Source organism: Quercus suber, unplaced genomic scaffold, assembly GCF_002906115.3.
Source record: "Quercus suber isolate HL8 unplaced genomic scaffold, Cork oak 2.0 scaffold_100, whole genome shotgun sequence".
Classification (NCBI taxonomy): domain Eukaryota; kingdom Viridiplantae; phylum Streptophyta; class Magnoliopsida; order Fagales; family Fagaceae; genus Quercus; species Quercus suber.
In genome coordinates, this window is record NW_027069565.1 from 51,051 (window position 1) to 64,279 (window position 13,229).

Genomic DNA, 13,229 nt, shown 5'->3' on the forward strand with positions numbered 1-13,229 from the left:
TTCTTTGAAGGAATGAGAAGATTCAGATTAATCTACAAGGGCTTTACATGCAAAGTGGGTCTAAGCCAATTAAATCCAAGTCCAATTCAGATTAGGATTCCAGCTTGCACATCAGTTAGTATTTTTGGCATAAGTTTCGGCTCAATATCAATAGAGATGATTCAAGTTGGGTGGAAATTTAACTTAAAGGGCTACAACTTTGTAGTTTACCAAAAGTCCGAATTCCGAAGTTAAATGGGCCAAAATCGTCGGTTAATGAACCTAAAAATCTGGGATTTTCTCCAAACGGGAATAGGATTCCTTGACCTATTTAAAGGCTCTTTAGGGAAAAAAAGGGAAAAAGAAGAGAAACCTGAGAGGAAAAGGGGGCTGCCCATAGAAGAATTTGCTTTGGGGTCTTTATGAAGAGGAGGATCTAGGACAAAGGCGAGAGCTTCATGTTGATCAACCAATGCAGATGAAAGACATAAGTTTTATTTGTTCTTTTCAATTTTATTATGAACTAAATTTTATTTTCTAGAGCAGTGATGTAGTCTAGCAATGAACACACAATTTATTTTCTGAGTTATTTTATTTTTATTATTTCCATGATTGAGTGTTTTCTACTTAATGCTTACTATTTTTCTTTATGCACTTAAATCTCTCCAATTAATTAAATTCACATAGAGATATGGAATTGTTAGTTGAAGATATTTTTGATATTATTCGAGAGAAGATATTGAATACTTAAGGAATTTTTAATCATCAAGGGGAGATTATTAGAATTTAATAATTAGGAAGAATAAATTGTGTGGGATTTGTTAGGTGAAATCAACTGCTCTAGATCCATTCTTATCATATTTTTACACTGTTAGGTTTTGTACGCCTTGTTAATTCCTTTTATTTATAGATTTATTTTTATTAAATAGTTTAATTTAATTCAGAGAATAAAACGTTCCATTTATTTTCGATTTTCCAAATAGTAATTAATTTAGTGAATTTCGGTATTCAATAACATTGTTAATCCTTGTGGGTTCGACATTCGTTTTCTAAAAACACTTTACTACTTGTTATGATTCTGTGCACTTGCAGATTATTTTACGCGAACAAGTTTTTGGCGCCGTTGTCAGGGATTAACTATTTGTGATTGATATTGATACTAGCTAGATATTTACTACTTTGGATTTTATTTTATTTTATTAAAAAAATTAATTAGGTGCATTTGAGTTTGTTTTCTTTCTTTTCAGGAATTAGAAGTGCATGCCCCAATCTAAACCATTAGAGCATACACTCTTTGATCCTAAAATTAGGAGTGTGCATATTGAAAGGGGGAGTTGTGCTGATATACACTCACACACATGTTTATAGTTGTTTTTGTCTATAATTTCTCTTTTGGAAAACTTATGATTTTCTGGTACACTTATATAATTTCAATGATGTTTATTCAGTGTTTATTTACTATGTGATTTGTACCCATGTTGCTTTCGTAAGCTTTTAGGGTTTGTTTCTATGCATACTTGTAGGCTTTTATGGTTTGTACCATGCTTATGCAGCCTTTATGCTTTGTTGCTTTGTACTTCTAGCTAAATGTTATGCATTTTCTTTAAGTACTCTCACTTTTGTGCCCTTATAGGATTTTATTCCTAGATGCATATACTTCATGTACTGTGCATTGGTTAAGTGTTGGTCATTCAAGTGATTTGCTTTGTGCTAATCAGCTTGAATGTTCGGATGTTCATTCCAAGTGTGAATGAGCATAGTGGTCACTATCTTACAATGATTGCATGTTTGGTCAAGCCATGGTTTATTACTTTATTCCATTTTGCTTGATCGCATTGTGCTTGCTCCATATGCATTAAAAGTTTTTTGCATATAATGAACTTATTGTGCTATTGTGTTTTAGGAGATGTTTTGGTCTTATGGTTCAAGAGCTTCATAGATTCTAGAGTTATGTGTGAGTGAGTTTTCCAACCGTTCCCTACTCACGCGTTAAGTCTAGAGTTTGTTGTAGGGTTTTGTCACGGAATAGCCAAAGGGGGAGATTGTAAGGTTGAATTTAATCAACCATCTTGTTGGCTTTATTCTGTGCCAAACTTGCTTGTATTTTAGCAATTAGTAACCTTGTATTTAGTTGAAAATCTTGTAAAGGTAGTGAGTGAGAGAGTGTGAAGAAATGCTCAAGATTGTGAACAGTTTGACGGCCCTTAAAACAATCCTTTTATATGTCTAGGGTTAGGAGAAAAGAAAGCCCAAAGATGCATCCACGGATCCCAAGAAATCAGGCCAGAAATTCTGATTTTATAAACCTCGACAAATAGAAGCTGTCGAGCATCTATCGAGATAGCTGTCAAGCCACGAGCAAAACAGCTTCTTTAAATCTTGACACATGCTAGCTATCGAGATAGTAGTCGAGCTTTGGTAACTTTGCGCTTTCAGCATGTTTTCTTGAACAGACTTGAATGCTTCAACACTTGATCTTGAAACATGGTTTCTTGAAATATTTCAACACATCCTAGATCTACCCAAGTACAAGTAAAGTGCATTTTGTCAAAGGATTAGCCAATTACATAAAACAATGACATATGTTCTTAACAAGTGAACCTCATATGTCCTAACAAAAGTATTGTAGACAAAACTAAAAAGTAGCTGAAATAGTACAGTAAGGCCTATGAATAGTACCAAATAATACAATGGGACCCAGGAATATTAGTAAAAATAAGTTGAATAGTAAAAAAATCTGGCTTTTTAAACAATCCCAAACGCACACTTAATGCATGAGACAGGACTCACTGAGTTAGGGTCCAACCCATTCCTTAGCTCCTTCCCTCCAAACTGTTTTTGAATCTATTATAAACAAAGATCGGTAGTGGAAGGACAACCATTGTGAATTTTGGGTTATAATTTTGCAATAATTGTTTTAAGATTCAATTGGGCAATTATTGTGGTCAATGATAAGCTTCAAAAAAAGGGCTCCAATTAGGGATGATCAAACCCATTGGGTAATGGGTATTCGACCCTACCCAACCCGAAAGTTTCAGCCAATATTATTTGGTTTTTAATGAGTATAATATAATCAGGTTGGATTTTATCCAAACCCGAACCAAAAAAAGAAAAAAAATTATTTCAACACATCCTAGATCTACCCAAGTACAAGTAAAGTGCATTTTGTCAAAGGATTAGCCAATTACATAAAACAATGACATATGTTCTTAACAAGTGAACCTCATATGTCCTAACAAAAGTATTGTAGACAAAACTAAAAAGTAGCTGAAATAGTACAGTAAGCCCCATGAATAGTACCAAATAATGCAATGGGACCCAGGAATATTAGTAAAAATAAGTTGAATAGTAAAAAAATCTGGCTTTTTAAACAATCCCAAACGCACACTTAATGCATGAGACAGGACTCACTGAGTTAGGGTCCAACCCATTCCTTAGCTCCTTCCCTCCAAACTGTTTTTGAATCTATTATAAACAAAGATCGGTAGTGGAAGGACAACCATTGTGAATTTTGGGTTATAATTTTGCAATAATTGTTTTAAGATTCAATTGGGCAATTATTGTGGTCAATGATAAGCTTCAAAAAAAGGGCTCCAATTAGGGATTATCAAACCCATTGGGTAATGGGTATTCGACCCTACCCAACCCGAAAGTTTCAGCCAATATTATTTGGTTTTTAATGAGTATAATATAATCAGGTTGGATTTTATCCAAACCCGAACCAAAAAAAGAAAAAAAAAATTGAAATAAAGCAAAATGAATCTGAAGCTGGAGAATACGTAATTGGATAGAGGAAGTCATCGACAAAGCATACAAGTATAGTACTAGACTACATGCTACACTATTATTAAAAAAAAAATATGTATCATAATATCACTTCCCGTTCTGTATAGAGGAAGTCATATACCATTTATTAAGAATATATATAATTAATAGCAACTTCCTATTAAATAAGAATACATACCCTCTAAATGTGTCATTCATTTTTAGAAATCAAGAAAAATCTGAAATTTATAGATTTCTAAATTTGTTCTTATAAAGATCTCTCCTTGAAATTCGAAATTTGTAGATTTCCAATTTTGTTGCACCAATGATCTATCCTATATATACATGTATGTAAAAGAACATCAACAATAAGGGTGCAAAAGTAAACTAAAAAAAAAGAGCTTAGCAACTGTATACACAAAGACATAAGAGATGGAGAAATATTCCTTCAAGTTGGCTTTTTTAATTGCCCTCTTAGTTCTTGGCTCCAGTAAGAATCTCGTCCTATATTTTTACTTTTTTTTTTTTTTTCTTATATGTATATAGTTACTATATGGCCTTATTGTTCTTTCAATTAATTATGAACTTTGAGATCATTCAGTATTTTAAATAGGCATGGTACCTTAAATATGATAGAAATTTAAGAAAAAATTTAAGGAATATATACTTCTATTCATCACAAAAAATAAATGGTCATTTTCCATTTTTTTTTTTTTTGAAACATATGCAAAATTATTCATTAATAAAGTCTGTGTTATAGAGTAAAAAAGTTTAATTCATTCACCCAAGTAAAATTTAGATTCCTTCTTACTCACATTATTCTACATTTAGGTAAACAATTTTGTATACAATTATTTAATCCTTATTCATTTAAGAGGGAAAATGAACATTAGTGCTTCTAACAAACATTTGAAAAATGCATAATATCTGGATTAAAAAAATTCACATTATCTCTCATAATACAAGTGTTTCAAACACAAGAACGTTCACTTAGTTATCATTCACATAGCAGATTAATTTGTCCGATCTTATTTATTTACTTAATTTTTTTCTTTTTTTTTAATGTACGATGATACAATGTTGTATGCACAAAACTAGTATTTTCCATAATTTTATAATTTTAATGATTTTTCAATGTTTCATACTTAAATATAATTTTAGAGAATGTGTCCTCAAAACCCATTGCTCGACCCTCACTCTCGATGGTTCTAGAAGATAAAACCCAAGTGAAATTTCAAAGGTAAGAAATTTCTTGGGTTTTGTTCTCCTTGTTGACCTACCATTTTCTCATTGATTTTTCGAATAAAAGCTCCTCACTGATACGGGAAAAGAAACCATTTGAAATTTTGAAAAGACATTAAGGTCACGACGAAACTCGCACGTGAACCGGTTGCTGAAGAGGTTGTCACATGGGTGAACATTGAAGTCCCAAGAGTTAGTGTGTGTTTGGGAACAGCTTATTTAGCTAAAACTGAAAACTTTTTGCTGAAAATATTGTAAATAAAGCTAAAAGGTAGTTGAAATTTTACCATGGGGCCATGAATAGGACCAAAAAGTGCAATGGAACCCCGGAATAGTGGTAAAAATAAGTTAAATAGTAAAAAAATCTGGTTTTTTAAGCAATCCCAATCGCACACTTAATGCTTGAGCCTGGACTCCCTGAGTTAGGGTCCAACCCATTCTTTAGCTCCTTCAAAACCTCTATATCCCTCCAAAATGTTTTTGATTCTATTGTAAACGAAGATCAGTAGTGGAAGGAGAAGAAAGGGGACTTTTTGGGTTATAATTGTGCAATAATTGTTTAAAGATTCAATTGGGCAATTATTGTGGTAAATTGCAAGCTTCAAAATAAGGGCTTCAATTAGGGATGATCAAACCCATTAGGTAATAGGTATTCGACCCTACCCAACCTGAAAGTTTCAGTCAATATTATTTGGTTTTTAATGAGTATAATATAATTAGGTTGGATTTTGTCCCAACCCGAACCCAAAAAAAGGAAAAAAAAAAAGGGATCTGAAGCTGGAGATTATGTAATCGGATAAAGGAAGTCGTGGACAACACATACTAGCATACTACTGGGCTACATGCTATGCAATTATTAAAAACTATATATGCATTATAATATCACTTCCCGTTTTGTATAGAGGAAGTCATATACCATTTAATAATAATATATATAATTAATAGCAACTTCCTATTAATTAAGAATACATACCCTCTAAGCGTATCATTAATTTTTCGAAATCAAGAAAAATCTGAAATTTATAGATTTCTAATTTTGTTGCACCAAAGATCTCTCCTATATATACATGTATCTAGAAGAACATCAACAGTAAGGGTGCAAAAGTAAACACAAAAAAAGAGCTTAGCAATTGTATGCACAAAGACATAAGAGATGGAGAAATATTCCCTCAAGTTGGCTTTTTTAATTGCCCCCTTAGTTCTTGGCTCTTGTAAGAATCTCGTACTATATTTTTACTTAATATTTGTTTCTTATATGTATATATTTACTATATGGCCTTATTGTTCTTGCAAACAATTATAAACTGAGATAATTCAGTATTTTAAATAGGTTTGGTACATCTAGTATGATTGAAATTTAAGAAAAAAAAATTAAGGAATATATACTTCTATTCATCACAAAAAATAAATGGTCATTTTCAATTTTTTTTTTTTTTAACATATGCAAAATTTTTCATTAATCAAGTCTGTGTTATAGAGTAAAAATTTTTAATTCATTCACTCATGTAAAATTTAGATTCCCTCTTACTCACATTATTCTACATTTAGGTATGAATGTTCAAAATGTGTGTAAAATACTCATGAACATCTAGACCCGTAAATTACAATTTACCCATTCAAGCCTATTAACAAACAATGTACATGTAGAAAATGAGAATAAGCTAAAACAGAATTGATAAGACAATCTAAACCAAATAAAACCATAACCACAGTAGAAATTAAATGGCAAAGATTAAGGGAAGAGAGATGAAAACACAAAAACAACACAGCGATGTGATATCGAAGAGGAAACCAAAGTCCTCGACGTAAAACCTTTCTGCCGCCCTCCAAGCGGTCAATAATCCACTCGAGAATCAAGTTTGGATACATGAACAGCAGAAGACCCTTCAAGCCTAATTTACCCAGTGTACCTAAGCCCTCCAAGCTTCTTGCTCCAACGAGGTTGCGCCAAACCTTTGTCTTCTCTAGCTTACCGGATTCCGCTATAACCTATAGCATCAACCAATATCAATTGGTCCCTTCCTAACTGCTTCCCAAGTACCAAAAAGCCTTCTCACAGATATGGGTATGGTGAGAAAATGATTTGGCTAATGTACCTCTCAAGGATATAATAATGGAGAGGGTGAGAGTAGAGGAATTTGGAAAATCAAAGGATAAAAATTGTGGATGAGTCAATCTTATTTTCCTCTTGGGTTTTTCTCTCAAAATTCTCTCTGGACAGTCTTTACATTTCATGGGTATAAGGGGTATTTATACTGGTGTGTGTTTGGATTGCGAAAAGTCAGCTTTTCCCAAACAGAGTGGTTTAGTGACTTGGCCTCGTGCCTGTACTGAGTCGGAGTTCAAGCCACGAGCAAACGGCCTGGCCAGCATGTGACTTTTGTCCCGTAGTGCAACATCTCTCTTCCCTCAATCTTTGCCATTTAATTTTTGCTGTGGATATGATTTTATTCGGTTTAGATTGTTTATCAATTTTGATATTAGCTTATGTTCATTTTACACACATATATTGTTTGACATTAAGCTTGAATTAATTATTTTGTAATTGGAGGTCTAAACGTTCATAGTGTTTTATACGCTATTTTTGTCAAATTTTTAATCTCATCCAAATCTTTACTTTCCTTTATAGCTGTGACTTTTGCTCAGAAGCTCTCCGATAAAGACCTAAAAACTTTTCTCACCACCTTTGCATCCTCAATCTTTTCACCAAGATTGAGCTTCGCAATCACGATTTCGTTGAGCTTCCCATAGAATGAATCAAAGGGCTCATCATCTCCCATCTTAAGCTCTTCAAATTTGGTGGTAAGCATCTGAAGCTTTGTATCCTTCACTTTCTTTGTTCCTTCATAGGTGGTCTCCAATATCTCTCAAGCTTTCTTGGCTACTGTTATGTGGGAAATCTTGTGAAACTTATCTGGAGAAACATCACAAAAAATTGCATTCAAAGCTTTACTGTTAGCGTTAGTTGCCGCAAGTGTTGCTTTATCCCAAGTGGATTTAGCGGCCTCCGGCTTAGTCCATCCTACTTCTACTACATCCCAAACAGTATCATCAATTGAACACAAGAATGCTCTCATTTGAACTTTCCAAAAGGCATAATTACTATTGATAATAGCTTAATTTTGCATATTTATATCATTATTAGAAAGCATTATCATACTTATTTTGAGTTAATTCATATGTTTTATAATTGGTTTTGGAATAATGCTAAATAATCAATTTTGTGCTTAATTGAATTTTAATGCATGAATTTGTCTTTTGTAGGATAATGAAATTAAATAAGTGGATTTGTGCAAAGAAGAAAGCTAATGGACTTTACTTTTACAAGGGCCATGATGAAGTCAAAGAAGGCCAACCCAATTAAATTCAAGTTCAATTGGAGTAAGGAATCAAAGGAAATTTGCATCAAATCCAAGTCCAATTCGGATTAGGATTCCAGCCTACATACCAGTTAGTATTTGGAGCATAACTTTCGGCTCAGATATCTAATTGGGATGATTCAGGTTGGGATGGAAATCTGACTTAAAGGGCTACAACTTTGTAGTTTACCAAAAGTCCGAATTCTGAAGTTAAATCGGCCACAAAAGTCAGTTAATTGAAGCCTAAAAACCTGGGATTTTCTCCAAACGGGAATTCAACTTGTAATAGGATTCCTTGACCTATTTAAAGGGTTTTTAGGGAAAAATTCATAAGAGAGATGCTGTAGAACATAATTTAGGTTTTCTTAAAGTTTATTTAGAGTTTTTAGAGTTTTATTTGTCTTATGGTTTGCTAGAACACTGGCTAAGGCAAGGGTTGAAACCCAACCGTTTATTGGTATGTTCTTAACAATTATTTATTAGTTTTAATGATTATGTTTTTATGTTTTTGATTGTTTTACTCATATAGAAAAGTGTTTAGTTCTATATAATCCTTTGATTTATCGTAGACTCTGGGCACGTTAAATGCTTAGTATTCCCTGCAAACTAATTCACTAGTTTTGTTTTGCCTAAAATCAATCAACTGCGTTAAACTACCTTAGACAATTACTTCTTGAGTTTTTATTGTTAAATCATTTGACTAAGATCATCCTTCATGTGAATTTTAGTTGAGTTATAAAATAAATATTGTTAAGACTACCAATAGATGTGTTGTGTGTGGATCCCTAAACCTTAGCACCTTAATATATTGTTATTTTCTCTTAATTTAAATTACCTTTACGAAACTATAAAAAATCTCTTCGGTTAAACTTTATTATTTTAATTTTACTCTCTTGTAGTTTGCTAATCAATTCCCTTTTCCTTGTGGATTCGACTTTGGACTTTTTGAGTTATTACTTCGCGACAATCCTGCACTTGGGAGCATTATTTAAGTCGCAGCAACTACCATCAAAATATGGTGGAACATTTAAAGATTGATACTGGTCCATCTTAAACGGGGTCAAGGATAACACTCAGGTATTAAAACCACAGCAAGTGTACCCGCTCTGATACCAATTGAAAGTTCGAAATGTGTTGAAAACACAAGAGCTGTTTAGACCCCCAAATTAAAGTTACGGCTCGATTGATTTTACACCAACTTAATACTAAGTGCGGAATAGTGTAAAAGCGAGCAGATGAACAAACAAGCTACTCTAATCCATAATCAAAGCAACACAGCAGTAAAATGGAATGTAAAAAAGTAGGGAAGAAAGAGGCAAATACAAGATAACACGCCGATGTGTTATCGAAGAGGAAACCGAAGAACTCGGCGAAAAACCTCTCCACTGCCCTCCAAGCAGAAATCAATCTACTAGACAATTAGTTGGGATACATGGGTTAGTAAGAGGCCCTCCAAGCCTAATCTACCCGATATACCTAAGCCCTTCAAACTCCTACTCCAACAAGGCTTCTCGAAACCGTGTCTTGTCTAGTTCTCCGGATCTCGCAACAAGCTCCATGTTGCATATGCCATCCTTGGCTTCTTTCAATACCTCCTAGTAGCACCAAAACTTCACTTGACACTCTGAAAGGGTGTGGTAAGTGTTTGGGCTATTAGCCTCTCAATGGTATGAAAATGGAGAGATAGGAGTTAAGGAAAATCCACAAGCAAATGTGTTGAGGATTGTGGGTATAATAATCTTTAACTCTCAAGGTGTTTGGCTAGGGTTTTTTCTCAGAAGCACTCCTCAACATTTGTGAGTAATGTGGGTATATATAGTGTAGGCCCAAAAAGTGTGTATCAAAATGGACAAGCTGGTAGAATAGAATGTCTTGTGGTTGTCTCGCGGGAAGGCCTTACCCGCGAGATACTCGCAAAACATAGCTATCTCCATCTTGGCCTGACTCTTCGCATTCCAGCACGTGCAAGTCACATGAGTCACTTCACGGGATGCTTAGTCACGAGCTACCCGCGAAAACTCTTCAGTTTTTAGTTGCTTGAGTCTCCACACTCTCTTTCTATCACACAACCCTTACAATCAAATCCCATAATAAATACAGGGTACAAAAGATTGAATAAAATTACAATCAAATTTGGCATGGAATATAAGTCAACAAAACACATAGTTGTAAATAACAACTTTACAATCTCTCCCTTTGACTATTCCATGACAAAACCCCTAAAACAGACTCTAGACTTAAGCGTGAGTTTGGAAACAGTGGCAAAACTCACTCACACTTAATCTAGAAGCTGTGAAGCACTTGCATGTATATACCTGTAGCCTGAAACACTTGCGCATTGTTAGGACATATGTGGTTCACTTGTTAAAGAACATATGTCATTCTTTTATGTAATTGGCTAATCCTTTGACAAAATGCACTCAACTTGTAATTGGGTAGTTCTAGATATTTTTAATACTTCAAGAAACAAGGTTTCAAGATCAAGTGTTGAAGTCATCAAGTTTGTCCAAGAAACAAGCTTCTACCAGATCCGGCTAGATCTAGTGGGATTTATCCAGATCCGGCCAATTCCAGCAATTTTTAGTGAAAAATTTCAGATTCCGGCGAAAAAAATGCAGATACCGGCGATATTTTCCAGATTCCGGCATAATTTTCCAGATTCCGGCGATATTTTTCAGATTCCGGCGACCTTTTTTTTCAGATTTCGAAGATTTTTTTTACTCCGGCGCCCGACCGACCCGACCGACGCTCACCCTCACCCGAAATCGACTTGACTGATTTTTCCGGCGGTCGGTTTCGGTTTCCTCCACCCTCCCACCCGACGCCGGCGGGTCGAGTCCGGGTTGGGCCCAAAACCGACCCGGCCCGACCCGTGGACAGCCCTAGTATATATAGTGTAGGCCCAAAAAGTGTGTATCAAAATGGACAAGCTGGTAGAATGGAATGTCTTGTGGTTGTCTCGCGGGAAGGCCTTACCTGCGAGATACTCGCAAAACATAGCTATCTCCATCCTGGCCTGACTCTTCGCATTCCAGCACATGCAAGTCACATGAGTCACTTCATGGGATGCTTAGTCACGAGCTACCCGCGAAAACTATTCAGTCTTTAGTTGCTTGAGTCTCCACACTCTCTTTCTATCACACAACCCTTACAATCAAATCCCATAATAAATACAGGGTACAAAAGATTGAATAAAATTACAATCAAATTTGGTATGGAATATAAGCCAACAAAACACATAGTTGTAAATAACAACTTTACAATCTCTCCCTTTGACTATTCCATGACAAAACCCTTAAAACAGACTCTAGACTTAAGCATGATTTTGGAAACAGTGGCAAAACTCACTCACACTTAATCTAGAAGCTGTGAAGCACTTGCATGTGTAAAGTTGTGATTTACAACTATGTTTTATATTGGCTTTATTCCATGACAAAATGTGTTGTAATAAGGAACAAGAAGATAAGTCCAAGGAAGAAGAAACTGAGCTACATCGAAGCAACAAGAAGGCAAAGGATGCGAAGGGGGCCTCGGAGTTTGGCTCTCCTCCGTCATACAGAGATAAGCTCGTCGGTGAGATACCTGGCGCATTTGCTCAGGCTTTCAATCTGGATAGCCACGAGATGGATCTGTCCACACCTTCGGTGGGTATGGGTGAGTTGGTAAATGGCATGGTGGCTGTCAACCTGACTCCGGACACAAGGAAATCCATTAGGTCCCGATGGAACCATGCGCTGATCGTTAAGGTTTTTGGACGATCGGTGGGGTTTCATTATCTTCACTCGAAGGTAGTGAGTTTATGGAAGCCAGTTGGGCGGCTTGACTATGTCGATCTGGGTCGGGATTTCTTCCTCATGAGATTCGGACTGGTTGAGGATTATGAGAACGTCATTAAAGGAGGTCCATGGTTTGTAGGCGGACATTTCTTGACGGTTAGAGCGTGGGAACCTAACTTCAAGCCTGCTCTTGCAGTGTGTAACACGGTGGCAGTGTGGATTAGGCTACCCGAGCTTCCTTTTGAATATTACGACCCCAGGGTGCTCAGGGAAATTGGTAATGCCATTGGACCGGTCTTGAGGGTGGATTCTAATATGGCGTCTGAGGCGACGGGCCGGTTTGCGAGAATTTGCATCCAAGTTAACTTGGATAAGCCGTTGATCACGTCCATTCTCCTTGAAGGGGTTGTCCAAGAAGTCCGATATGAGGGTATTAGCACGCTTTGTTTCTCCTGTGGTCGGGTGGGACATCGTCGGGAAGAGTGCCCTTTTACAATCAAGGAAAAGTCTTCAGCCACGGTGGTGGAGGAGACTGCTACTGCTGCCGATACTTTTGAACCGGGTGGTGAGGTTGGTGACATTTCAAATGAGGCGGGAAAGGTGGATCCTGATTTGAAAGGTGATGGACAGGAAGCGTATGGCCCTTGGTTGCTTGTTAAGAGGAAGAAAGCAACAGCTAAGTCTGAGGGGCATCGTAAGCCTATTCAAGAAGTGGATGTGGGACCGGGTAAAGGGTATTCTAGGACTTTTAAGGCTTTTAATAGGTAGGCTTACAAGTCACGTGATAAGCCAACCTTAAGTTATAGGCATGGGTCTGATGAAGGTAGTATGGAGGCGGGCTGCAGGGTGTCTCCTAGTCCATCCTCGATTAGAGAAAGAAAAAAGTATGCTCCCCCTTTAATGGATCAGAAGCTCCAGTCAACTCAAGAAGCTCCTTTTCACAAAACTGGCAGCCCTCATATTTTTTCTTTTGGTGCTGAGTCCAACCCCAAGCACGCTTCTTCGCCCAACATTTCTGGTGCGGGTGATCTGAGTTTTGGTGGTGCGAGTGGCTCATCCCCTCCACTGAACTCGGTGTTTTGCGTGAAGGGAGATGGAAAAGATGGGA

The 13,229-nt window shown here is 36.2% G+C and overlaps 1 protein-coding gene across 1 annotated transcript; it reads left to right on the plus strand.

Annotated features, from left to right (window-relative positions):
* Positions 1–11,782: 11,782 nt before the first annotated feature.
* Positions 11,783–12,889, plus strand: LOC112006524 (uncharacterized). Its single transcript, XM_024038799.1, has one exon. It carries the CDS (start codon positions 11,783–11,785, stop codon positions 12,887–12,889), a length of 1,107 nt encoding a protein of 368 aa, XP_023894567.1.
* The last annotated feature ends 340 nt before the right edge of the window (positions 12,890–13,229 follow it).